The 27,717-nt window shown below is 43.9% G+C and overlaps 1 protein-coding gene across 1 annotated transcript; it reads left to right on the forward strand.

The window, feature by feature from the left end:
- Window positions 1-27,717, forward strand: MOGAT1 (monoacylglycerol O-acyltransferase 1). Its single transcript, XM_035132574.3, has 6 exons — window positions 1-2,513; window positions 14,768-14,946; window positions 15,405-15,609; window positions 17,905-18,079; window positions 20,182-20,381; window positions 24,382-27,717. The coding sequence occupies exons 1-6, from the start codon at window positions 2,420-2,422 to the stop codon at window positions 24,534-24,536; spliced, it is 1,008 nt and encodes a 335-aa protein (XP_034988465.3). The 5' UTR covers window positions 1-2,419; the 3' UTR covers window positions 24,537-27,717.

A 27,717-nucleotide genomic window follows, 5' to 3' on the forward strand; every position in this document is an offset into this window, starting at 1 on the left:
GTAACTCAATTTATTATGCCATGATAAGCTTCTGTGGACTACAGTCCAGTCCATCAGTTACATCTGATGGACTCCAGTCCATGAACACTTCTGCCATAATCAATTTCTTAAGTCTTTAAGGTGCCACACTATTTTGTTATTGATTTGCACTATATTGCTTTCCATTTGATGCACATATGAATTTGCATTCCTACATACATTCTGGCACTTGATGCAAAAAGACATTTTTAGAGCAAAGCAAGACCAGAATTTGTTTTCGTTTGTTTTTTAAATGCGCAAACTATTGGTTCCCCCCAGATTCCACATCTACTAGCCCCACATAAGGGAAGGTGCAGAGAAGAAGTCAGGAGTCAAAATGGGGAAGCAGCAAATGTAATACCCTGCCTTGGCTGTGGACAGGTTTGTGGATCAGTAGCAGAGGGGAAATGTGTGAGCATGAGTCCTTGCGTAAGTGACAAATGAATGGAAGCAGGAAGAACCCAACTTAGGTCATCATGCAAAGCATTTAAGCAATGTTGTAGGCTGCATCGTGCAGATAAAGATTGTATAAGGTATACTGAGTTGCTACTGATAACATTAGTCAAGGACCAAGGTAAAGAAGTATTTTGTTTCAATTTTGGAACTGTAAATACATAGTTCCAATACTAGTATGTATATTTCTTTTTAAAATGTTCACAAAGGAAAATGCAACTAACTTGCAAAACCTCATGTCTTCCCAAATTTCCTATTAACCCAAAGGGAGGGATGTCAAGATAACTAAATCAGGGGGAAGGGAATTCCATTGGTAGGCAAACCGAGACAACTTGTAATATCACATGGAATCCATTACTGTGCAGACACTATGGCCAGCCTTCTTGAACTTATATCTGGATTTATTCTCCTCAACAGTTTGTGTACAGGGGAATCCCCACTTACACGAGGGTTCTGTTCCTGGCTGCCACCTGCGTCAGTGGGATGAGCGTATATGCTGTCCAAACAAAGTTTGGGTGCTGCAAATGGCACGTGTCTGCGGTCGAGTGTGTTCTGATCATGCATGAGTGGGGAGGGGCCTGCATATGGTTAAGGGGTGCCAATATTGGGTGGAGGTCAGATAAGCACCCACACCATTTGAATGGCAATGCCCATCAACTTTGGGGTGGCCCAGCCTCTTCAACTATTTTATTGGGGAGTGCGGAGGGACCTTGGCCGCAGGAGTTGGCTCCTATGATATGGTTTTATACAAGGCCAATCAATATACTAGCAGGGGGAAATTTGCACCTGAACATTGTCCAATTAAAAATTGTCCCCAAGACCCACATCACTGGTCACCATTAGCACCAAGCCTCCTAAGCCTAGCTCAAATGGCCAGTCAATACTAAGAGGTCCACCAATCTGGTCACCCCACCACCTTTCCATTCTGTGGTGTAAGTCATCCTCAGGAATGACAAAGGGCAAATCCTCACCATACTTTCAAAGCACAGTCAAGAGACATTTAAAGCACTTGACTCCCCCTCTGAAGACTCTTTGAAACTGTAATCCCCCCTCGCAGAACTACAATTCCCAGCATCCTTAACGAACCACAATTGCCAGGATTCTTTGGATGGGGGAGAAGCCATGTTTAAATGCATGTTGTGAATCTGACCTTTCAAGGCTGTTTCCTTGCAACAGCCGGCGGCTTCACACGAACAAGGGACACTTTTGTCTTTTCTGCAGCTGTAATCGACGCCACTGAAGCAAATTGCATTTGCAGACCAATTTTTGGATCTTTGAACTAAGAGACGGCTTATTATTGCATGGAGGGGGGGGGGCAGAAAGAGCGCGGGGCGGGGCGGAGGGGGAGAGCTGCGCCCAACAAGTAACTCACTCCATCCCGTTGTTGGGATTAAATGAAAAACACTTTTCAGTTACAAATGATAGCAATGGATAAACTGTTTGTTTGAGGCTGTGCAATCCTAAACGGGCTTACTGGTCTGGGACGCTAACAGCCTCGAAAGCAACAGCGCTTTCCTTTCTTTTGTCCGTGTTGTGCCGCTGCCGCCTGTGCCCTGTCCCCTTCCCCGGCCACAGGCTTCCCCTCCCCACGAGCAACACCGCCTCCGAGGGGCTCCGTTGGGGCGGCCGCCACGTTCCGCCCAAGGAAGCAGCGCTCTCCTTGCTCCCGGCCGGCAGCCAGGGCTGATCCTTGCAGCATAGGCGCTGGGGAAAGCGCAAAGCTCTCGTCTAGGTCTCCCAAATCCCGCCGCGCCGGCTTGGCTCCAGGGATCGTGCCGGCAGGGGGCCCGGCCTCGGGATCTCCAAACTTGGAAGGGGCGATGGGCTCTCTCCAGTGGCCAGGCGCAGCCCGTCCCGCGAGTAGGACCCACCCCGGGGGAGGCGAGAAGCCGCGCTCGCGGTTGCCCTTTGGGCGCCTTCTGGCGTGAAGCCTCTTCGGCGGCGCGCCATGAAGGTCGAGTTCGCCCCGCTCAACATCCCCCTGGCGAGGAGGCTGCAGACGGCCGCCGTGTTTCAATGGGTCTTCTCGTTCCTGCTGCTAGGTAAGCGCTCTCTGCCGCCTCTCGGGCGCCCGATTCTCGTGGAGTTTGCTTGGACGTAAGCAGAAACGGACTTCGCAGTAAACGAACGTGTTCGCGCCGTAGGCTAGTGAAAAATTTGCTTGAGTAAGCTTGGATGAAGCTGGGAATTGTAGAGTTGGAAGGGGTCACGAGGGTCATCCGCCTAAAATGAAGGAATCTCTTTGCTGAAGTGGGACTCGAACCCACAACCCTGAGATTGTCTGTACCGACTGAGATACTCCAGCAGTCGAACGGCTACAATGGAATTCTATGCAGGCAGTTCAGTAAGTTTTACTTCTGAGTAAACATGCACATGATGGGGCAGAATTCGATCTCAAGCACGGTGCAAGTTGACTCGCAAGTAAGCCTCACGGAGCTGAGGCTCAGTCCCAAGCAGCTATGCTATAAACCTGCTGGCTTACTCTAAGGAGTAAGTCGCATTGAAACAAAGAGCGATTTAGGGAACCTGAGCTGAGTCTGTTGGCTTGCAGTTCCAAACGCGTTTGCTAGGCAATAAGCCCCTCCTCACTTGATGTGGCTTACTCCAGAGTAAGGCAGCAAGCCAGTGCACACGTCTTTGTGACGAAATCCCCATTTAAAGCAGTGGTGGGGCTTGCTTCAGAGTAAAAGTGCTTTAAAGCTCCGACTGCACCATCTAGAAACAGGCAAGATGCGTTCAGTGTCCCACGTGGGGATTTGGAAAACTGCCTACTGGAACTTTATACGTTTGTCATGAGCTTTGGGCGCGCTCGCTGAAAGGTTGTGATGATGTGATGGCTCTAGGATTCTAAGAGAGCAATCCTATGTAGCAGAAACTGGCGGAAAACAGTGTTAAGTGCTACCCCCCACAAGTCACGTGACTGGGCTCCAATTTACAGTAAGTCCCTCCTCTCTGGTCCCACACCCAGAATGCCCCTTTTTGGAAGTTGCATTTGGCCTAACTTCAACTGGCTGAGGTGGGATGAGAAAATTGTGCCAGTATATCTTCACATGCATCCTAAGCAGCTCATCCAGGTGGCTCTTGCCATACAATTGCCCCCTAAGTAATTTATAACTGCCTGACTTTAGGACTCCTCTGTGATGTAGTAGAAACAGTACTAGACATACTGAAACTACGGTATTTAGCTAGTGTGTGTGTATAGATGGTAATTTCTAACAGGAGAAACTAATCTTGCTGGTTAGAATATGGAGAAGAGGTGGATTCAAAGAGATACCAAAGTTCTTGCGCAAGTATAATCAGATGCAGCTATTTGTGGGGAGAAGGAAGAAAAATAATAATAGTGCCATGGTGAAGTGCTACAGTATAACCCATGCCCTACTCCTTAAACCTGAATGATGAATAGAAATCACATTAAGAAGGGTATGCTTCAAAAAAACATGCAAAACAAATATTTATTGTTCCTTCATTGAGAGGGTTGTGCAGGGCTTCGGTAGCCAAGCCTTCCTCCTCTCCCCTATAAAAACATAACATAACCATAACCAGTGACTATTAATCAGCTCATTATCCATTGGAAATGACCTTCTAAGATCCTTCACCATAGCTGTCGAGCCATTTGTTACAGCAAACTGAAGTCAGGGCTTCAGTTTTCCAACCAAGTCTTGGTTCGCTGAGACTGCTCTGTCACATTACTTTCCTCCCTTCACCTTCTTGGGTTGTTGTTTTTTTAAGCTTTAACTGCAGTTTAGCTGTAATTTTTAAGAGTAGTTTTTGTGTGAATTACCATAGATCGTTTGATGCTGTGCTACTCACTGAAAACAGGGCAAAGAGGAGTTACTAAAAATAGCCATACCAACCAGTGCAGAGTTTTATATACAACCATCCAGATGGAAAAGATCCTGCTAGTCTCCAGTCTACTGCCTGGACCAACAAAGTCTGCACAGCCCACCTGTGACTTGAAAAGCTGTCTTTCTGAAAGCACTAAAAAAGAAAAAGAATGGAAGGGAGAATAAACTTGGGTCACTCTTGGCTGCCTGCACACCAGAGTTTTTAAGAACGAAAAATAAGCCTGCTGGATCAGGCCAATGGCTCATCTAGTCTAGCATTCTGTTCTCACAGTGGCCAACCAGATGCTTGTGGAAAGCTTGCAAGCTGGATGTGAGCACAACAGCGCTACGCCCACCTGGAATTTGCAACAACTGGTATTCAGAGGCATAATGCCTCTGTTTGTAGTGGTAGAGCATAGTCACCACAGCTTGTAGCTCCTGATAGCCTTGTTTTACAACTGTTGAAATAATTCTTCTGAAGTCTCTTGCTTAAAAGATTCCAAAAAAGGTCCTGATGATGACTGAGGTTTTTTGAGGACACAAAATGTCAACACAATATGCTAAAACTGTTTTGTATATATATGAAATTAAGATTTGTACATTTCCTTTTGAGAAGCTACAATCTTTGCCAATATGAGGTATGTACAGCTGTTCAGTTTCACAATCCTAAACCCATTGATCTGGGAGTAAGTCCTACCGGTTTCAGAAAATACTTCCAATTGAATGTCTTTAGGATTACTGCCATTGCAAAAGAAGAAATGTGATCAATTTCCTAAGCATAAACAAATAAAGCAAAACTCAGCTACATAGGTTACTAGGTCACTATTACATATATGGAAGCAACCTAAAAACAACTACCGTAATTAGTGGTTTTATTAAATGTACAGTACTCCCTCAGCAGTATAGCAATAAAGCCTGATGAATTGTTTCATGCTCTGAATTGCATCCTTCATTAAAGTGAAGCACTGGACATTTGGCAATTCAGTTGAGGAAGTTTGATTTGTGTTCCATCACAATTTGACTGTACTAAAAAAGGATCGCGCGAGGAGCTAAGCTTTCCCGTGTATGAGACAACACCCCCCCACACATTTTTTAGTCCAGACTTTGGGGTCATCTTATACACGGATTTCTACCATAAGTCTGTGGTGAGCTATGCATCGGCTAGGAGGTTCCTGGCAGCTCCTGAGTCCATGAGGGCTGGAGTCTGGGCTGTGGAGGTAGCTGTGGAGCCAAGCCGAGGCGAGGGAAGCAAGATGCAGGCTCCTGCCATTGTGCTGTGAAATACAGCACCACTGACATCAACCAGAGCAGTGGGTTGTTCAGGTGATTTAAAAGACTGATTTCTTAATTTTGGGCTCCCAAAAGTAAGGGTCATCTTATACATATCCTCTTATACACGGGGGCCTCTTCTACACAGAGAAATATGGCAATTTTCTGTAGTGCAGAAATTAACCAAAGTACCTTGGTGTGAGTGACGCAGGTGGCACTGTGGGCTAAACCACAGAGCCTAGGGCTTGCTGATCAGAAGGTCGACGGTTCGAATCCCTGCAACGGGGTGAGCTCCCGTTGCTCGGTCCCAGCTCTTGCCAACCTAGCAGTTCAAAAGCACCTCAAAGTGCAAGTAGATAAATAGGTACCGCTCTGGCGGGAAGGTAAACGGTGTTTCCGTGTGCTGCTCTGGTTCGCCAGAAGCCGCTTAGTCATGCTGGCCACATGACCTGGAAGCTGTACGCCGGCTCCCTCGTCCAGTAAAGCGAGATGAGCGCTGCAACCCCAGAGTCGGTCATGACTGGACCTAATGGTCACGGGTCCCTTTACCTTTACCTTGGTGTGACCAGCACATATTGTTTCCCCCTTATGGAGTGTAAGGTACAAGGAACATATGTGGTGACATGAAACTAAGTACCAAAGTTTTGAAAGCAGGTTGTAATGGAATCTGATATTATTGTTGGCAAACAGGTTGCACTGGGTGCTTAGTTACCATATGTCTCATCCATTTTTGATGGCCAATTCTGACCTACCTTCTCAGCCATTAATTCTATATCTGTTGCTTGCCCCTTATCTAGTGATCTGTTCAATGGTGGAAGGATGCATCTTGTTATTCTATAGATCTGTTGCTTTTAAAAAGTCATGTCCTTTACCATTTCCAAAAAAGCCCGACTCATAAAATATGTGCCACCAGGGGTGATGTAGACCCTACCGACTTTGCTTCTGCTTTGGGGACGTTTGTTATTTATATGACCAAATAAACTCATGGTTGACACATCCCCACTAAATATGAGTTTATTTGGCAACATTCATGATTATTTGGTACAAATAGGAACCCTGTATTCCCAGTCACATGGGCAGGGTACAAATATAACAACAACTACTACTATTGAAAAAAAACAAATAAAGCAAAATGTAGTATTTACCAAAGTCTTAAGCACCCAGAGATTGTGCTGATGATGTTTACATTACTTTTATTGCTGCTGCTTACCTTGTGAGGGGTAGCCCTGAGGAACGCCAATCAAGGGACTTACTTCTGAGAAGTTTAGTATGGCTTCGCACACACTGTAAATTGTGGACAGCTTGGTGTGGAGTGTTCCAGTTGTTAGTACTACAACAGACTTTTGAGCCAACGTTACAAATGCAATTTTTCAGTGGAGAGAATGCAGAACGTGGCTTCCAAATTCCAGATGTGTGGAGTGTCACATTGTATGTCTGTGTCTGAATGAACAATCAGGAGGAACCTTCCCTTCAACCGGTGTGGCTAGTATAGGAGCAGTCAGAGCTGCAAGAGTCCCCTTCATAGCAGAGCTCTTGTGTCCTTACGAAACACTTCTCCATGACTAATATCAGCAAAAAACCATTTGCATGAATTCATGAAAATACTCTCTTGGAACTTTCAGCTTGTGGCTCATTTGTCTCGGCATACATCTAGTTTCTACCAGAGGCTGCTCTCCAAAGCAGAACAGACAAAGAAAGCAGTTGTCCTCTTATTAATCATCTGTAAAGATCAAGGACATGGTGGCATGAGGAATGATGAAGGCAACTGCATGGGGCTTCTTGCAGATGAAAGAAATCAAGTCTTCTATCATTCCTACTTAGCTCAGGCAAGTTTCTGTATATGGATGGGGCCTTACAGAGCATAGCTTTTTCCAGATCTACTAATGCACGGGTGTCAAACACAAGGCCCAGGGGCCAAATCCGGCCCGCCAGACCTCGTCATGTGGCCCACCGAGCGCCCCAGCCAGCGGGACCCAGCAGCGGGACCTTGCTGCTTAAGCGCTGTGCCGACAAAGCGCCGACAAACAGCTGGGGCCGGGGGGGTAGAAAGGCGGCCGGAGCAGCGCTGCGTGGAGCGCCCCGAGCCACAGCAGGAGAAGGAGGAGGCAGCTTGCCGGGTCAGCGCCCGGCAGCGCCGCGCGGAGAGTCCCGAGCCTCTGCGACGCAGCAGTGCTCTGTAGCACTTTGAATCCTCCTCCTCCTCCTGCCACGGCTCGGCGCCTGGAAACGGCTGCTGCTGCTGCTGAAGCACAGACAAAGCACCCAGCAGCGCCGCGTGGAGGAGGAGGATTCAAAGTGCTACAGAGCACTGCTGCGTCCCAGAGGCTCGGGACTCTCCGCGCGGCGCTGCCAGACACCGACCCGGCAAGCCGCCTCCTCCTCCTCCTCTTGCCTCACCTCCTCCTCCTCCTGCCACGGCTCAGCCTCATGAACATGAGCTCAGCAGCGGCTCAGCCTCACAAACGTGCAACTCTGAGGCGTTACGCACTTCTCCTAAAACGGACACCTGCTGCCTCACGCTGCACGGGAAATGCTTTTTGCCCCTGGGTCCCTTCGCGCTCTTTTCTGGCGCTGAATCAAGGCGGCGACCCCCCCTTCCCTTTCTTCCTTCCTCTCTCGTTCTTATTCTTTCTTTCCCTCTCCTTCCTTTCTTCTTTATCTCTGTCTTCTCTCCCTCTTTCTTTTTCTTTCCTTCTTTATTCCTTCTTTCCTACTCTTCTTTCTCTCACCTCTTTCCTTCCCCTCTCCCTCCTGCTCCCTCTTTTCTTTCTTTCTTTCTTCCTTCCTTCCTTCCTTCCTTCCTTCCTTCCTTCCTTCCTTCCTTCCTTCCTTCCTTCCTTCCTTCCTTCCTTTCTTCCTTCCATCCTTCCCATCTTTCTTCCTCTCCCTCATTCTTATTCTTTCTTTCCCTCTACTTCCTTCCTTTCTCCCTTTCCGTCTTCTCTCCCTCTTTCTTTTTCTTTCCTTCTTTATTCCCTTCCTTATTTCCTACTCTTCTTTCTCTCCCCTCTTTCCTTCCTTCCTCTCTCCCTCCCACTCCCTCTTTTCTTTCTTCCTTCCTTCCTCCCTCCCCCTCTCCTCAGAAACATAGGATGCTGCTTTATACTTCTGGCCCTTAAACCCTGGAACCAGGAGTGCAGCTCCAGTGAGTCAACCTCAGCCAGTCCCTTTGGTGAAGGGTGGTGGCTCACTGGCAGAACATCTGTCCTGCATGCAGAAGGACCCCAGCATCTCCAGGTACTAGTAGCTCTGCAAAGGTCCTGCATGAAACCCTAGCGAGCCTCCACCACCCAGTGCAGTTACCAAAAATCATTTTTTAATAAATTGTACAATAATTGTACATTTGAATATCTACTTGCCATTATTCTGACTATGTTTCTGCTTTCAGAGCTAGTTATTACTTACATTATTACAAAAAACAGTAATAAACTAGTGTATTCTAGTTGCTGTTTAAAAATTCCCCCTGTAGTTTGTCTGGGTCAATGAAATAATAATAATAATAATAATAATAATAATAATATATTATTTATACCCTGCCCATCTGGCTGAGTCTCCCCAGCCACTCTGGGTGGCTCCCAATCAAATATTAAAACAATACAGCATTAAATATTAAAAGCTTCCCTAAACAGGGCTGCCTTCAGATGTCTTTTAAAATTAAGATAGCTGCTTATTTCCTTGACAACTGATGGAAGGGCGTTCCACAGGGCGGGTGCTGCTACTGAGAAGGCCCTCTCTGGTTCCCTGCAACCTCACTTCTCGCAATGAGGGAACCGCCAGAAGGCCCTCGGTGCTGGATCTCAGCGTCTGAGCTGAACGGTGGGGGTGGAGACACTCCTTCAGGTATACAGGACCGAGGCCGGTAATTCATAACTGCTGCTGCCCAAGTTGTTTTTATTGCATTAGCAGCACTGAAGTGACCTCTCTAGGGCGCTAGCCTGGGCAGTGTTTATGGAGGTCTTGGACTGTCCAGATGACAATTCCCTTCTCTTGGCCTCACTGATATGGTCCAAAGGAAAGCAGAGCAATACATTTGGCACCAGCTTGGCTGCAGGTGTTGCCAGAAGGAGGTATACAAGAAACCACCCAGGAATCTTAGGGACTCCATTCTGGATTTGTGTAGAATTTGCTCCTTAGCCTTTTCTTCTCCTGCAGATGCCCCACCAGGTAGCAGGTACAGGTTATTTTTTTTAATCAGGGAAAATTAGGACCAGAGTTTTCCTTCGCCTAGATAGGCTACCTTCCTGGGTTGATGAGCCACACCTGCTCCTCACTTCCTTCTACGGCGTGTGCAGAAACCACCTTTTTGACCATTAGAGCCACTATTAGTCTTGTCTGCTCAATCTGCTGGAGCCTGGCTGCAGGGGAAGTCCCTAACCCACTGAGGGTGGCTACCCTCACCTGGTTTAGTCAGCCAGTCGGAACATTTCCCAGAATGTGGCTGCTGTCGCATGCTGACAGCTTCTAGCAGCCACAGGTGAGATTTGAGTGCAGGGTGGGGACCAAAGGTGGACGAGCTACCCCAGAAGTAGCACGATGTGTCCCCCACCAGAGGTGCTCCTCCTAACCCCCCATACACCCCACACGAGAGAATAAAATGTTGCAAATAATTGGCAAAAAAGAGATTGGATCTTTACCACAGTATGCCACTCAACTTGCCCAGTGGTGCAGGACAGGACTTTAGGCAGAAGTTCAGGGCCTCACTCAGCAGAATGAGGAGGAGCCCCCTGCCCCAAATGCAGCAGGGCTGGCTTGACACATTTGAAACACTGCCATCGAAAGGAGTTGCAATCCCATCCACCTTCTTATACCGTTAAGCCCGGAGTCAAAAATTACCAAACGGCTTGCTTCTTTGTCGGTGAGGATGAATTGACTTTCTGTCATTCCATCCAATGCTCTGATAGCTTTTTATTAATGCAAGCTAGAGTCACAGCCTCAGACAAGTGTTTCCTGATTAATCCAATTAGTGTAATGATGTTTTGTTTGCTGAACACCCAGCGCGGATTAAGCAAAGCGGAGAAAACTTGCTTCAGTGCAATGACTTTGTGTGGTGCTTTTCTGCTAGGTTTTTCTTTTATGCATTAGATCCTAAATAATGTCGCGTCTATGTTGCATGTCTGACTGGAGTCAGGCTGTTTAGATGAGGAGCTATACAAATGAGCCAAACTGGAAGTCTGGCTTCAAGCGTTGCAGTTTGAGGATGGAAATAGGGATGTTGTCTGAATGCCAACACTGCTCTCTCCATTGCTGCACATTGCTGAAAGCTCTGCAATGACACCTCCTGCCCTGTAACAGAAGCACAGTTATCTTCTTTTTAAACCTGGCGAATTTCTAATCTCACGATGAATCTGCTTGCATATGCCATCTAATACAACAAGTGGGTTTTGTCGTGCAAATAAATGTTGCAGTGTGTTGGGCTCCCTATTCAGGATTCTAGTCGCTCCATTCTTTTCCACCACCCTGAGCTGTTCACAATCTGCAGCCATTGAGCACACTTGGGCTGGATCTAGACACATCGAAGAAGCATTTCACATTTCAAAATTTGTATGAGAAATCGGGTTAGCAAAAATGGAACTCCGCAGCCCTATCTGGTGTCATAGTGTTAGAATACATAAACAATGCATATAAAGCGATTTTTCTTTGTCAATGTAGCTGAGTCCTTGGTCCTCCTAGTTCTTTTTGTGAATCACTCCCCTTCCTAGGCTTTCCCCCTGAACACTGCAGGGTCCCCAGCCCACTATCTTCTTCTTGTCAATGAATGTTGCCGTTTTTGGCTACGAAAGCAACAGCAATCACATTCTGAACATCAGAAATAGAGGAGATAATATATATTTATTATATGGATAAACACAGCAGGAATGGAAGTGAAGCTGATGCTCCTCTGTGAACTGTCCACTATTTTTATTTTTATTTAAAGGGAATCCTCAAAATTGTTGCCAAAGACTCCGAGAGATAGTTGTTGTTTTTTTACCGGGAAGAGTTACTGGAAACCACAGAGGGTGCAAAGTTCATAATCATAGCAACATATATTAAGGACTTTACAAGGCTGTCATCTGGTGGTAAGTCTAGTATTCAGCAGGGAGCAACAAACTCTGGTTCAGGTGAAGGAATTGCAAGATCTAGGCTAGGGAGCACACATGTAAACACACTGGAATCCTTGAGCTTTCCTTTCCTTATAGACAGCTTGCTATAACACACAGTACATCTAAAGTGGTTGTGTTTTTGGTTCCCTAACCCACAGCCCTCAGAATATCCTTAGGGAGTCTGAAAAAAGTTTCCCCACCACTCCTGCTCCTAGGTCTTGTGGGGTATTTTCTTTCAGTCTCACTTCCTCATTGGCCATTAATGTGTCACCTTTTGCCCCGTTTCCTTCAAGCCACACTGTTTCTCTTAGGGGCGTAAAAGCAGATGCAAACCTCTTTTGTAAAAAGAGAAAAAACCCTGCCCAAGCCACAATATATTTGTGCCCTGCCCTCAGTTTCATTTGTGCTAGAGGTGAAACCCAGCAGAGGGATAACTTAGAATGCGTTTTCAATAATAAGCCTCTGTCTTGGAATATATGGGGGAAAGTTCCTCTGGTACACATTTAGGTTGTGTACACATTTAACGCACCCCCATTCCAACTGAATCCTGGGAATTGTAGTTTTTCCCCTCACAGAGCTACAGTTCCCAGAACCCTTCACAAACTACCCCCTCCATCTCCCATTTTATCCTCAGAACAACCCTGTGAGGTAGTTTAGACAGAGATAGTGACTGGTCCAAGGCCACCTGCTTAGGTTCATAGGAGGGGTTTGACCCCTGGGAGAAGCCCAAGCCTGCAACTGGGGTAGGAGGAACCATACATGTGGAGAAAGTCAGGGATAAATTGAACAGGAAGGTGCAGGAACTAAACTGAAATTAAATGCAAACAAGAGTGGTAATTTAGCTCATCCCTGGTGGGAGTTCTAGTCTAAATGACTGACTATTTACTCTTTCAGGTCCATAACATTGCTCAGAGTGACACGCAGAGATTGACTAGTTGAACTGCCTGTGTCACCAAAAATATGTTGTTGTCCAAGGTTTATGTAACTTGGTCATCAACTTACTTTTAATCAAAGCTGCTTAAGAACTCTCTCATGTATTTGTTGTTGATCTTTTTAAAACCATGAGCTTTGTTAACTTTGCTTAACAGGTCATTCAGACAAACACAGAAAGAACAGTGGGTGTGTTAGTTTGAACCTTAGTGTTTCTGAGTTCATTTGGCTTCCTACCCTAAAGAAAGCAGTACGCACATCTCAGGGTAAGCCCTTGGTTAGTACGAAATCAAACCTATCCTATCAGCTTTTGTTGCTATCTGGACTGTGTGGCAGCCTTTGTGAAGTCTTTGAACAGCCCTGCCAGGTACTAGTCATCAAACTTTGTGTGACTTTCATACCTCAAGGTCATGTTGATGTTAAGCCATGTGGAATCCTGCCAAGGAGCTGAAAGGGTAGTAATTCTGTCAAGCCAAGTGAGACTAAATTGAGTCATTGTCATGTCAGGAACTTGCTCGGCCACAAATGGAATACGTACATCTCGCCTTTTGGAAGAAGTTGCAAAACTTGTGCTGCAAGATACTTGTAATACAAGAACTCATGACCACTTGCTTGATAAATCAAGAGGAAAGTTTATCATAACTGTCCTCTCCCCTGAAATGTTCTTGGGATGCCTTTGCCTTAAGTTCTGCACGTACATGGGATTATTGTGCAGGCTCTAAACCTGTTAAAGTTTGGCACTGGGAGAAGACTCTCTCTTTTGAAAGTGTGGTTACAGGTAGGTAGCCGTGTTGGTCTGGATCGAAGTAAAAAAAAAAAAAAATTCCTTCAGTAGCACCTTAAAGACCAACTAAGTTTTTATTTTGGTATGAGCTTTCGTGTGCATGCACACTTCTTCAGATACCTGAAGAAGTGTATCTTCAGGTATCTGAAGAAGTGTGCATGCACACGAAAGCTCATACCAAAATAAAAACTTAGTTGGTCTTTAAGGTGCTACTGAAGGAATTCTTATTTTATTTTATTTTGAAAGTGTGTTACTCAAGAAAGGTCTGGCCTTCCACATCTTTCACTTTTCCCATTCCTTTCTGTCTCCTTATCTCTTGCCAAATAATTTCTAAATTGTGTCGGATTATGCATTTTGGATACAAGCTATATTACGGGAAACAAATGTATTTGATTTGGATGAGAAACAAAATTGAGAGTTTAAAAATGACAAAGTTTGGCTTTAGACAATTTCTTCTCAAGTTCATTTTCCTTAAAATGGTGAATTCCTATACACATCTACTTAGAAATATGTTCCATTGATTTAAATGAGCTTGCTGCTAAGTGAATTGATGTAGGATTGAAAGCAATGGGGCTTACTTCTGAGGAGACATGAACAGGACAGCGCTGTTGGCTGCCTATTTTTCTGAAGCTCTTGTTTGCTGTATCTGCCACTGTCGTGTTAGCTCTACTCAGCCCCTGACACCTGCATATTGACTGTGAATATCTGAAAAGCGACTTTTGCATCTATTCATGTATACATGTCAGGATTAGAATAGTTTATCATTAGTGTGGCTGAAAGGTTCCTTTTTGTTCCCAAAGCCAATATAAATTATTGCCCAGCTTCAGCTTGAAAATATCATGGAATTGTAGTACTGAACCACATATTCTCAGCAGAATGATTAATATTTATCATTTTAAATTAGCCAAGGCAGGACATTATGCCTCCATGCTCTGATTTATAGTTTTATCAGGCAGAATGACTAACATGAAACAAAATAAAGGAGATGCCTTTGAAAGGGCAAAATAAAAACCCCAACATTTGATGAAGGATTTCAAAGGGTTAATAAAAAACCCTCCTTCTATCTCTCTGTATCACATACTGATATAACAGTGGCAACCTTAGGCATGGGAATGCAAAGAATAGGATAGAACCCTCCATTGCTGTCAACAGCAATATGGTAGTTAGGAGTTTTGGGGGCAGGGAGCAGGTTGTATGTCAGAGTTGAGAGCAGAGAGTTGCAGAGAAGCAAAGCAGCAAGCTGGTGTGGCTCTGGGGAAAACACCCTCCATGGATTAGGTACATGGAGAGGACCCTCAAGAGGCTACTTTTGGCCAGCCATAGGGATCACGACGGGGAAGGAGAAGAAAATGGCAATGAGTTGCATGAATCATTTCAATTGTTTTGTGTTTTCTGTGTGTGTGTTTTAGCACAGTGCTGCTGTGGAATCTTCATGATCTTTGTGTTTGGAGATTACTGGTTTATCTCGGCTTTGTATGCGCTCTGGCTCTACCTCGACTGGGAAACCCCCCAAACTGGGGGGCGAAGATCCAAGTGGGTCAGAAGCTGGACTGTGTGGAGATACTTTAAGGAATACTTTCCAATTCAGGTGAGTGAAATATTTTGCAGTGAAAGTTAATGCTTTTGTGTGCACTGTGTGTATGTCCCAGAGCACGGTGAGGAAAGCCGATGTAGTTTGCATCTCATTAGGATTCCACTTCTGTTTTGTTCCATTATTATTCCTGTGCTGAAATTTTGCATGTGTGGATGGCCAGTGTGAAGAGGCCATCACAGAAACATGGCCACACGTTGCACTAAACAATTTCTGAGCATGATATTATGGTCCTAGATAAGCCTTGGGCTTTGCACACTCCCCTCCTGTCCGCCAATGTGACTGGAATAAATGGTATAAGTTTCCATCTTGTCAAAATGTCTGGTGGGGGGGGGAGCAGGTTTGTTGTGCAAAAGCAATAATTAGCTTTCGTTGTGGGACCTGAATTGGCCAGTATGCAATTGCCAGTCAACTTTTAAATTGAGAGCAAACTTCTTACTGAGCCTTTATTTCAGCTCATAAAAACCTCGGATTTGGATCCAAGCCAGAACTACCTCTTTGGGTTTCATCCTCATGGCGTCCTTGTCGCTGGAGCTTTTGGAAACTTTTGCACAGAATACACAGGTTTTAAGAAGTTATTCCCTGGTCTGACTCCATACCTACACATCTTGCCTTTCTGGTTCAGGTGTCCTTTCTTCAGAGACTATATTATGTGTGCCGGTAAGCAGTAAACCCTAGTAATTCAGATGTGGCTGTTTTTAAAAAAATGGAATTGATGTACAGTATTTTTTTAAAAAATGTGACCCTACCTGATTTCCAAAGCAACCGAACACAGTTAACAAATCAGATAATAACAGTGGACTGTATTTAACATATCACTAAGGAGAATGTTCTGCCAGTTTCAGGAGTTTTCCTTGTGCAGCAGAACATTATTCCCCTCTGCTACCCCCGTACACCACCTAAATCTGCTCTGGGTTTTCCCACAACCCTCCAGAGCAGTTTGAGGGATGCTGCAGAGAAGATGCAGGGGAAGAGAGGGGGATATCTTGCTGCACTAGCAGTAATCCATGTGCTAGTTCAACTGTTTAGTTGAATACTGCCCGCTAGAAAAGCAAATAACCACCCCAAATTAAACCCAGCCCAATGTCAAAATGTGGAAAACCAAAATACAAGTCACAAAGATTCAGATCCGAAGAACAGCCATCAGAAGTTGAGCTCGCAAAGAGATCATTCAATAAAGGCCTTTTCGAAAAGCCACGTCTTCACCAGCTATTTGAAGCAATGTAATGCTTTCACCTGGCAAACTTTGTTCACCTTGCATAGTTGCCAAGTACCCCGTTTTCCCCGGGAAACCCCCGTATTTTCTTACTGTTCCCCGCAGGTGTCCCGAATGGCAAAATACCCCATATTCCCCCGGATTACGGAGCTCCTGCCGGCGGCCATGTTCTTCTGGTGCCGCACTGGCACCAGAAGTCGCTTCTACGCACTTCCGGACATGTGTAGAAGTGACTTCTGGCGCTGCGGACATTTTGGAAATGGGCACAGTGGCATCAGAAGTCGCTTCTACACATGTCCGGAAGTGCATAGAAGCGACTTCCGGCGCCGTGGTGCTGCTGATCCTGGATTTTTCAATCCGGAACTTGGCACCTATGTCATCTTGTAAAGTAAGCTCTGGAACGTGGCATGATTTTCACAGCCCTATTCAGGTGTTCTCCATCTTCTGATAAACAGCATTACACATCACCAGAGGATGCACAAAGAGGAGACTCCGCTCTACAGATGTGCTCCTTGGTCTCTGGGTAGTGAGAAGGCAGGGGGTTGCAGATGGGGATGAAGAATTCAGGTCCATTCACCCCCTCACGTGATTATTAATTGCATGAGCAGTGCCGGATTTACGTATAAGCTAAACAAGCTATAGCTTAGGGCCCCACTCTCTTGGGCCCCCCAAAAAATGTAAAGGAAAAAAACATGGATGTACATTTCCAAAATATAAGATAAAAACAAATAAAAAGAAAACCTACATACAGCAACAGTGTTTTGTGTTGTGTAGGCTCCTATGATGTAAGTAATGGGCCCCGCCTGCTAGCCTGCTCCCTAAAATATCACTGGTTAGATACCTATTAGGTTCATAAATTACCATATAGCATACATTCAACACAAAAAACAGAGGCAATTTGTTGTTGACAAAGGGCAGCTGGACATTACATTCCATAGCTTAGTGCCTCATCAAACCTAAATCTGGCCCTGTGCATGAGGGGGGGGGGACGACGACACCCAAACAGGGGTCACCAAATTCAATAATAACAACATGTAGGCTTTACTGTTTCATAAGTTAAAACAGTAGTTTGTTACAGAGCATATAGAAGAAATAGTTGGATATCAAATACTGATGAATCCACCATCTTTTGGGATAGCTTTAAAAAAGGACGTATAAGAGCAGAACATTGAAATCTAGTCAGAGTATTAACAGCAGCTAAATGGTGTACTCCCATAATTCCCACAAAACAAAAATGGTTTCAGTAAAATTTGTTTTCTTGCCACAGTGACAGAATTAATGGAGCTGGTATGTTTAAGGGAAGATAGAGAGAGAAATGAGCAATTTGAGAGTCAGTGGGCCCCTTTTAAGTACATGAAACGAGAACTTCAGTTAATTTTTTTAAAAAGCTTTTCCCACCGCTATCATATTCAATTAAATAATTTGATCATTTATGTTGTAGCTATTTAAACAAACTGTAATATGAGTTTTTAGAAAACATATTTATATTTGTCTTACAATTCATTAAGGGCACAATCTGAATACAGGATTATTTCAAAATAAACGGTAAATTAGTGACTATTAGATTGCATTATGTAATATGGCATTTGTAGACTATTATAAACATGCAAACAAAGAATTAACTACTGTACGGAGCACAAATTTAACTTCAGATTTTTTCATTCCACCTGACTAATGGTTTCCATGCAACGCAGATCGGTTGATTAGGTATTCTCTTATTTATTTATTCACATTTTCAGGGCTGGTTTCAGCATCCAAGAAGAGTGTGTCTCATGTGCTCAGCCATGAAGGTGGTGGAAATGTTGCTGTGATTGTAATTGGAGGAGCAGAAGAGTCTTTAGATGCCCGTCCTGGAAGCTTAACTCTTAGCATCCTCAAAAGGAAGGGGTTCATCAAGGTAGCTTTGAAACATGGGTAAGTTCCATGTGTAGACCTCACCCATTCAGAATAAAGCGGTAACACACAGGGCATTAACTGGGAATCTAGAGAACTTGTCATTGAAATAAGATGGAATGTAGGTACCCAAAACATGAAATGGACTTCTTGATAGTATTCTATAAGTATATCTTGTCATTGACCACCATCCATTTCGGGAGACAATGGAGGAGTGTGTTTTTTGGGGTAAAGTCAAACGGTCAGATGCACCATGGCATTTCTTCCCTCTGTAGTCCTCCCCAGCAGTAATCCCTCCTCTGGTCACTGCTGTGGATACACAACCTGTCTGTCTCTCTCTAGCACTGTGGTTGTCTGCAAGGCATTCTCCAACTTTTGCAATGCAGTTCCCCAGCCCAAGTAACATCATAGTACGAAAGCATACCTGCTGTTCCACAGTGTGCGTTGACATGCATTACGTTAGGGGAAATTGCTAGAGAAAATTGCATACAAAATCTGTCAATTTCAGTTCCCTCAGTTTCTCATTTCCCCCACCTTCAGTTCAGTTCTCCATATTTCTGCAGCAATCTGTGACTTTTTAAAAATCATCATGAACATTCACCAGCCTTTTAAAGTGAATTTCTCCTAATACATTTTTGTATGGAATTTCAACTTTTGCAAACATTTTCTCCTAATATAACACATTTTTGTATGTTATTTTCACTAGTATATTCTCCGCCCCCCCCCCCGCCCCCTGATATGTGCCTTTTTGTAAATGCTGGTTGGAGAACTGCAACATGGAATTTGGATAAGTGCAAATTATGAAGAATTCTCACATTCTTTTGGAAAGTGAGAAATTGATCAATTTGGCTTTAAGTGTGAATTGAATTAAATTTATCCTCCACCCCACATGTATATAAAAATGAGGGAAGATGTGCAGAGTTGTGAAATAGACCCCACCCCCAATAACGAGAACCAAACACACAGAAAAGAGCTGTCCTATATATGTCTAAGAGTCATTTAATACGCAAGTATGAAATTGTACATGTAGCAACTTCCTGTTTCATGACTTTTTTTTTTACTGTGTGTTTGCAATATTTCTTTGTAAGTGAGCTATTAGCCAATAGCAGTCCTATGGGCTATTCCCTTCCTGTGGTTATTGTTCCCGATTTCAACATTTCTTGCATTTACTGTCATTTCTAACTTTTTATCTTGGTGAAAGAGGCAGCCAACTATAATTTGGTTAAAAAAATCCCATGCAAGTTTTTTTCTGCCCTGTGCTTAATACTTCACTGATTTTGGCTGGGAAGAGCGCTGTCTGCCTGGGCATATGACCCTGTATGTCAATGCCAGAATGTTTATGCAAGGGTATGGGGTGGCCTCGCTTAGTTTTGGCAATAGTCCCCACTAACCCTCAGGGCCAGCTCTAAGGCAAGGCTGGGTGGCGCAATGCGTCAGGGCGCCGGGCTGCCAGGGTGCTGCTGCGCTGCTGTGCCGGCGTCAGCCCTTCTGCGCCCGCCAGACAGCTGTGCCGGGAAATGGGGCGGGGTGGTGGTGCCGGAGGGATCTTTGCATCACGGCGCCAGAGCGCCGGATACGCTTAAGACGGCCCTGCTAACCCTTGACTAACCGTGTGGTCTCAACATGGTTAGCCAAGGGTGAAAGGGCCCTCGGGCCAAAATAAGCTTAGCCACCCACCTCTGATGTATGCAGCTATTTTTCTAGAAAAAGAGGTGCTAGAAATTACCATGAACACCTCCCTCATTCTCTTAGAATGGCAATGGTGCCCACCTGAGAGGTGCTAGAGTTCTGGCCGAAAGAAAGCCCTAGATGTATGGCATCTGCTTAGTGTTACTGGACTACCCATTGGACTAACCTGGTTTAGTCTTGGACTAAAATTGCATTTAGTTGTGTAAATGGGAGGCTTAGTCCAATTGCCTGTTGAGCTTTTCCTAGCAGACAGTAGGTTGCAACATGCATTTTTTAAAAAAACATCTACCTGGCACCTACAGTGTAATTTCATTAACATGGTAGGTCTGAATGTTACCGTATGTGCCAAAGTTATTTAGCTGCCTTTAAATGGGTGTACTTGTCAACCCATTGACGTGAATTATGTCACCTGCGGTGTTGCTTTTCTCTGGCAGGGCTCAACTGGTCCCAGTGTTTTCTTTTGGGGAAAATGAACTGTTCAAACAAGTTGCAAACCCAAAAGGATCGAGGCTCAGAACATTGCAAGAGAAACTGCAGAAGATTATGGGGTTTGCATTGCCTTTGTTTCATGGCAGAGGAATCTTTCAATATAGCTTTGGATTGATGCCTTACAGGAAACCTGTTCACACTATTGGTAAGTTCTTTTTGCAACTTTTGATCTCATATGCACATGTTTAATATACAAATCTGTGGCAAGAAATAGCCGCTTAGCCTTTGCAAATGGTTCCATATACCATCTAAGCACCAAATGCAGAAGAGGAGGAAGTTTGAAATAAGCATTTGTCTCTTTCCTGTTCATTTATTTATAGGTTTCCTCCTCCTCCCCTGCCCTTGGACTGTGTTGTGTTTATATGTAGCTCATAGAATTTGTCAGCATAAAATAATCTACATAACATGATCCAATGCATACTTTATTACCAGCATCCCTATGTTGTATGGTCGGTGTGGTCTGTTGTGTTAAGAACATCACAAGAGCCTTTGTGGATCAGACCAAATGTGTTTTAACTATTATTTCCATTTATATACTGCTCTTCTTACAAGATCCCAGAGCAGTTCACAATTAAAATACAAACCCAACAACTGCAACAACAAATAAAATAAAATGATATATTAAAATCACCAAAGCTCTCTTGTAACTTCAGTACAGCAGTCAGATAATAAATACTTTGATTGCATATCCAATAAAACACTGACAATTGGGAAACTCTGGCCCGCGAGCGCTCCAATTGGAGAACAGCCTTTACCAAAGTTGTCATGGACTTTGAAGATGCTCAAACTCAGGATGAAAGGGAGAAACGTGCTAAGAGGAAGGCACATTTGGCAAACCCTCACCATGATCAACTCCCACCAGGAAACCTATGTCCCCACTGTGGAAGGACATGTGGATCCAGAATTGGCCTTCACAGTCACTTACAGACTCATTGTTAAGACCGTGTTCATGGAAGACGATTTTACTCGGCTATGAGTGATCGCTAAAGGCGGCGGCGGAGGACTTGGACCAGAGAGATTTGGGTCCCTACTGTACTCAACCAAGAAGTCCACTGGGTACACGTCAGTGATTGTGGATCCCATTATATCACAGCATGATTACAGATCCCATTATCTTTCAGCTGAACCTACTATGCAGGATAATTATGAAGATAAAATGGAATAATCCCCATGCATGTCTCCTTTGAGCGCCTAATAATTAATAATTTAAAAATGTCCACTTACATTCCCATTTGGTTATCTACCAAAACCAGGTTATTGCAGGAGTTTGATAATACCGTATGTTGAGTGGTTTGTACTTTTTCTATATTGCATTCCACCATTCCTGTACTTTGCGTAGTTTTCAAATGGCAAACTTCTAGCAACACACCATATTCTTGAGGTCTTGTGCAAGTATTATGTCAGCTGCTTTAAAATGTAAACAGAACCATAAGATATGTTCTAACCACTTTTGTCAGGAGTGAAGAGAGGACTGAAAACCACTTCTGGCTCAACTTCTGATTAAGAGAAGAGCTCTTCTAAAAAGTGGTGTTTTGCTTGCTCAGTATGATATGCCACAGAATATGTTGAGAGGTAGATTTGCATTTGTAAATACAAGTTAGAGATCATTAGAGGAGGTGTAGGAGAGAGGGGAAGAGGCTAAGAAAAGAATGAATGCTAATTGCAAAAACACTAGAACCTAAAAGGACGAGAGCATTACTTTGTGCACTGACTGCTTAATTTAAACGCTGACCGATGCATGAGCCTTTTAGCCTATAAATTCCCAAATCTTAATTTCTTAACATTGTAATTGTGACTTCCTCAAATCTCTTCCTCCTGGTTTTCCTAACTTCTCTAATTAATTATGGCGGGTTTTCTACTCTAATTCAAAATCTTATTCTTACCCTATTAACTTAATCCTCCTCCTTCTTCGTGCCGGCCTCCCACGAGCCCTCTTCTGCCACAAGAGGGACTCGCGGGGCCCAGCACTTCAAAGGTTCCATTTTTTGTGTCTGGGTTTCCCTCTACCCCCGCCCCTCCCCCCAGTGCACCCCCTGCCACTGGGCGCCACCGAGTAAAGAGAGAGAGACAGGCAGCTCTCTACTCAAACACCTATCTAAACACAAACTTTTCCATATTAATCCAAAAATTCTTTCCTCAGCCCATCTTCAAACTCCCTCCAGAAAGGTCAATTTTTACAACACTCTCCTTCCCCCCTCCCGATATCTTTTCCCCAAATTGGATCAGCATTCCTTAAGCAAGCCAAGATGTCAGAAACCATCATTCAAAAACCAAAAAGCCTTTAAGCTAAAATTCTCACCCCACACCAGTTCTTTCCCCCTTGCAACTCCAGACCCCTATTCCCCCCTCCCCCTGCCTTTCCTCTCCCACAATGACATAACTCCCCACTTCAGTCCCTCCAGGTTCCTTCTTTCCATTAATCTTCATTTCAGTTTGCTTCTCCTTGTCACTCTGTTCTTCTTTTTCAAATCCTTGTTTTACCTCATCCGCAAAGTATTTTTTATGGTCCAGATCACATTCTTCTTTGTCATCAAATTGTTGCTCCTCATACTCTGTCTCAGAGTCAAAATTATCAGAGTCAAAATTGTCCAAATCCTGATCTTGAACCTCATTTTCTAATAATGATCCATTAGGATGTTGTCGTTCCTTGTAAATGTCCTCCCATATTTGTAGATAATTCAGCACAGCCACCTGGAAGGCTTGAGAATACTTTGTTTTCATAGTTCTCTTAACCGCAGACAGGCAGAAGATAGAGGGCAAAGGGTGCTGGAAAATTCCTTGCTTTTACACGGCCGGCTCCATCTTGGCTGATCTTCTCTTTTGTCTTTAACTCCATCAAAAATCCAGTCCCAATTCCAAATTTTTACTTCCACAGCAACGCAATAGATTTCCTTAGTCTTTTAGCAACTTGACAGCTTTTGACAGCTGTCAAAATACTTTCCCCTTATTAATGCTGAACCTCAAGGGGTGCCGGACTCGGGAGCTGAGAAGGATTGAAAAAGTCTTTCTTTCTCTCGGGTTCACAATCCCAAAACTTTTTTTCCTTTTTCGGCTTGAGGATATTTAATGCGCCTCCCAATTAGCCAATAGGAAGAGATCGACTTCCGTTTTTTAAAAAATCTCTCCTATTTTCGAGATTAATTTTTTAAAAGTCCAAATGTAAATTTCACTTACTTTGTATAAGTTTCTTATTTTTTTTGGAAGAATCTGCCGCTTGCCGGGTGAAGACTCGGAGCTTCGCCTCTCGGAGGTAAAATGGATCCCAAAATGGCTCCCGCGACTCCACTCCGCTGGCTCTCGATCGCTCTACTGAGCTCTCGGGCAGTGGAGGATTCGCAGAACGGAGCAGCTTCTGGGTCGTGAGTCACCGGGACGCTCTTCCCGGTGCTTTTGTGGGGAGTCCGCTCGCCCTGCGGGCTCCCCCCCCCCTCCGAGAGGCCAGGGACTTCGGAGCGCGAAGTCCCTGCGTCCTCCTTCCTCGGCGCGACGGACCGGAAGCCAATGTTTAGGTTAAGCCTAGGTTTAGATGGCACCATAAAGAAACAGGTTGTTCAGATAGCAACAGTCATTTGATTACGTATAAATATTAAATAAGCAAAATGTGCCCATTTTACTAGCCCAATAAAGTACTTCCATTCCTTAATAGGCAGTTGCCTGTAATTAACAGAACTACAGCAGAAGTCCTTCCCTTTTCACTTGCAAATTGCTATTGCCATTCATAATGTATGTGCATGAAGAAGTGTTGTAGGCACCCTCGTTGTATAGATCTTTGTTAACAGCTTCTGATGAAGCGGTGACACTGATACTGCCAGTTTCGCCAATATTGCATCCTTGGACATTGCTGTTGCTCTGCAGTATTAAGACCACACAGAACCATTTTTTAAAAAATGGATTCAGGAAAACAACATAGTAAAGAGTATCCACATGCCTCAGTGTGAGTGGTACTGAAAAACTGATGGATATATATTCCTACTGTCCACATTTGACAAGGTCATTTGTGATGCTCTGCTAATGCAGGAAAGTTTAGAATTTGGATAGCTCTAGAGGTCCCTTACAATTTATGAAAGATCATTAGATATTTGGATCAGAGCAATTACACAGATGACTCTCACTGGGATTTTCTTATTTTGTTTTTGATTTTGCAATTGGGAACCCTATTGCTGTGAAACAGAATCTGAATCCCACCGTTGAAGAAATTAATCAACTCCATGAGAAATATCTGCAGGAACTCCAGGAGTTATTTGACAAAAACAAAGAAAAGTACGGGATATCAGACCATGCATCTCTCACATTTACCTAAATGCAGGTTCAAGTACAGGGAGAATCTGAGAAGAGTTGCTTGCTGGTGAAAAGCAACCTTTTACCCCATCCAACCCTTCTCTCCAACAGTTTACAAGAGTTACAATCTTCTTGTGTAACTGGGTACAATGTGACTAATTTGCTTTTTAAAAAAATGATTTGCAATTCTCTGTGTTCTTGTTATATTGTCTGGGACTGCATTTTTATTCATTCTCTCAATGGATACCATTCTGTAACAAAACATTGCAAATCTACAAAGTATCCTAATGCTTTTTAATCTCGTGCTTTTTCCGAGACAGACTCAATCTGTAAAAACAGATAATTGGTCTGTACTATGCGAAGAGAGCGCTCATGGAATAAGTCGAGGGCTCCCATGTCTTCAGTCTTGTTCCTCCAGGAAATTTTTCCTACCTTTTGAAACAGGTAGGGATTTTGCAGAGGTATGCTCTTGCAGAGTTCAGTTAGTATCAGAGTGGTTTCAGCAGAGAAATTCAGAGCAGACTGTGCCTTTGGTTTGTTAGTTTTCTTGAAAGAGAAATGTATTGTGTCCATCTGAGTTGACTGAATGATTTTAAATGTTTTTGATGAATGCTCGTGTATGGCTCGTTGCCTAGCTATTGATCTGTATTAATTATGCAATGCAATATGTGGCATATTAGGCGTTCCTAAGCTATATGGTATTGTACTGTACTTGAAGTGATTTAATAAGCCAAAGATACTCATTTAGCAGGGACGGGAACTTTGTACTTTTGTAATTTGTGTGTTTATTTAGAAGAGTAGTGTGATGAGACAAAATTGATGATTCTCTGGGAAGTTTGTCCACAGCACCCCTCCCAAATGATAATGCTAATAGAGGAAGACAAACCGCTTTTGCTTCTAAAGGAGCCATGCGTTGTGATTTTTTCTGTTCAAAGCTCATTCACCAAAGAAACAGGCGGGAAGAGGTGCAATTAATACTTTGCAATGTAACTTATTAAGCATTAGAACTGTTGAATATTCTCTATTTTTCAGGTTGAAAGCAACGATTTCAGTGGGGCAGAAATATTTTGACAGAAAAAAGTATTTGTAAACAATCGCTCCCCTTTTTTTATTGTTTTCCCTGGAGGCAAGTGCTTTTGCACCAATTTCCCCTCACTCTGCACTGCTATCTTTCCTCATTTAAGTCACATAGTGATTCCCACTAATAGAGTATTGAGTAAACAGGATGACATCATTGCAGCCCAAGGACAAGGAACCTTTTTCAGCAAGGAGCATTAGCTGAGTTCAAAGACACATTCCAGCCAGGCAAAAACTCCAAGGAGGCTGCAAAGCAGTGCTGATGAGGGCCAAGTGGGGAAAGTCCCAAGAACAAGATAATAAAGGCCTCAATGGCTGCAGTTGGCCCCCAGGTCCGAGATTCCTTATCCTTGTAGCCAATTAAATACAGCAGTGTATTGGATGGTACTGGGATCAATTAAGAAATAGGATCATGCTTCCTGGTTTAGTCACATGAGTGACCCCATCAAATCCGCTTGATTTTTTTTGTTCTTTCAAAAGCATGTTTTTTTAGTAATCAAAAAGCTTTTGGCAGAGGGGAAATTAAGTCTAAGCATTATCAATGGAAACCATGAAAAATGAGTTTGTGAAACAGGTCAGTCGGTAGAGCATGAGACTCTTAATCTCAGGGTTGTGGGTTCAAGCCCGACATTGTGGTCCTTTCCAACTCTATAGTTCTATGATTTGAATGTGTACAGTTTCAGGCATTTGTTCCACTGGAAGCATTTGTCAGTTCAGAATTGCACACACACACAAAACACAAATAAAGAAATAAATTCTAAATTCCTAATTTATAGTTGCTGCGAGTTGCACCAACTAACCAAGCATGTATCTATAGTTTTTCATTTGAATCGAGCCCCCAGACAACTGGATCACACTTTGGAGGCATTGAGATTATTCCAGTGCAACTGAACAGTTGCTTGACATGAGTGATGTAATGCAGGAACTTAATTAAACAAGACTGGGGGGGGGGAATAAAGAGATAATGTGAAAATTTGCCAATATTACCGTATTTTCCTCTACAAACCACTCATGCTTGAAGAGGGAGCTGGAAGTGGGGAGAAAAGAGCATATATTGTCTGTTCCAGTCCTTTCCTTTTAGTTTCCGATGAGAACGCTTGCCGAGGGAAACGCTAGCTAAGGCCGGACACCCTAGCAGCTGCTTTCCCTATACATAGGTTGGCTTGCTATCAGCATTTGCTTCAGTTCCCCCTTGATACCACATTCTTGGTTCTTATGTCATTCTCAGCACTGCTGGTTCACAAAATTATTCAAAGCTCATTGCTTCCTCATGCACCAGTTCACTTAAAAGGAGCTGTGAGAGAGAGAGGGGGGAAGAGGTCATGGGTCATAGGTCATGGGTCATACAGCCACTGATTGCCCTAAGACATCAATGATGGTTGGCCCCACTGAGATCGGCAGAACAGAAGGCAGGGAGTCTGACAGTAGGCAGAGGTATAGCCAGAGTCAATGGCAGGCAGAGCCATCTCATTCTAGTTTTGTGCCCAGTCTTCTGCTGAGTTTTACAAGGACAACATGGGAAACTGAAGAGAAGGAAGCTGACACGTGGGAGTGGTTAAGGGCAGATTGACATTGGTGGGACAGTGTCCCGTTCATTCTAATGGACCCATCTCTACTGCCCACACTTTCCCTTGAAACCCCCAAGGAAAAACAGTTCTCTTACCATCTCCAAGCCCTCCCAGAAGAGAGTGACCACTTACTAGATATGGCAGCGGTCTGACTTAGCAAAAGGCAACTTGCTAACTTCCAAGTGAAAGCAGTTCAGAGTGGGAGTGTTGCTTCCTATACTAATCACATAGGTAATCCTAGAGTTGGAAGAGACCACAGGGCCATCCAGTCCAACCCCCTGCCGAGCAGGAAACACCATCAAAGTATTCTTGACATATGCAAGTCAAACCTCTGCTTAAAGACCTCCAAAGAAGGAGACTCCACCACACACCTTGGTAGCAAATTCCAATCAAGAATAGCCCTTCAACAGGCCTTGCAGTGTGTTGAACATTTTTGGCAAAATACATACACACAACCTGCTGTTTTCTGCTGCTCCAGCCTTGTTGCTGTATTATGGCTTTTTAAAATACAGATTGATTATTTTGTTGAACGGAAGCCTAAGAAGAATAAAGCATTTT

The sequence above is a fragment of the Zootoca vivipara genome, chromosome 5, assembly GCF_965207765.1.
Source record: "Zootoca vivipara chromosome 5, rZooViv2.hap1.1, whole genome shotgun sequence".
In the NCBI taxonomy this organism is placed as follows: domain Eukaryota; kingdom Metazoa; phylum Chordata; class Lepidosauria; order Squamata; family Lacertidae; genus Zootoca; species Zootoca vivipara.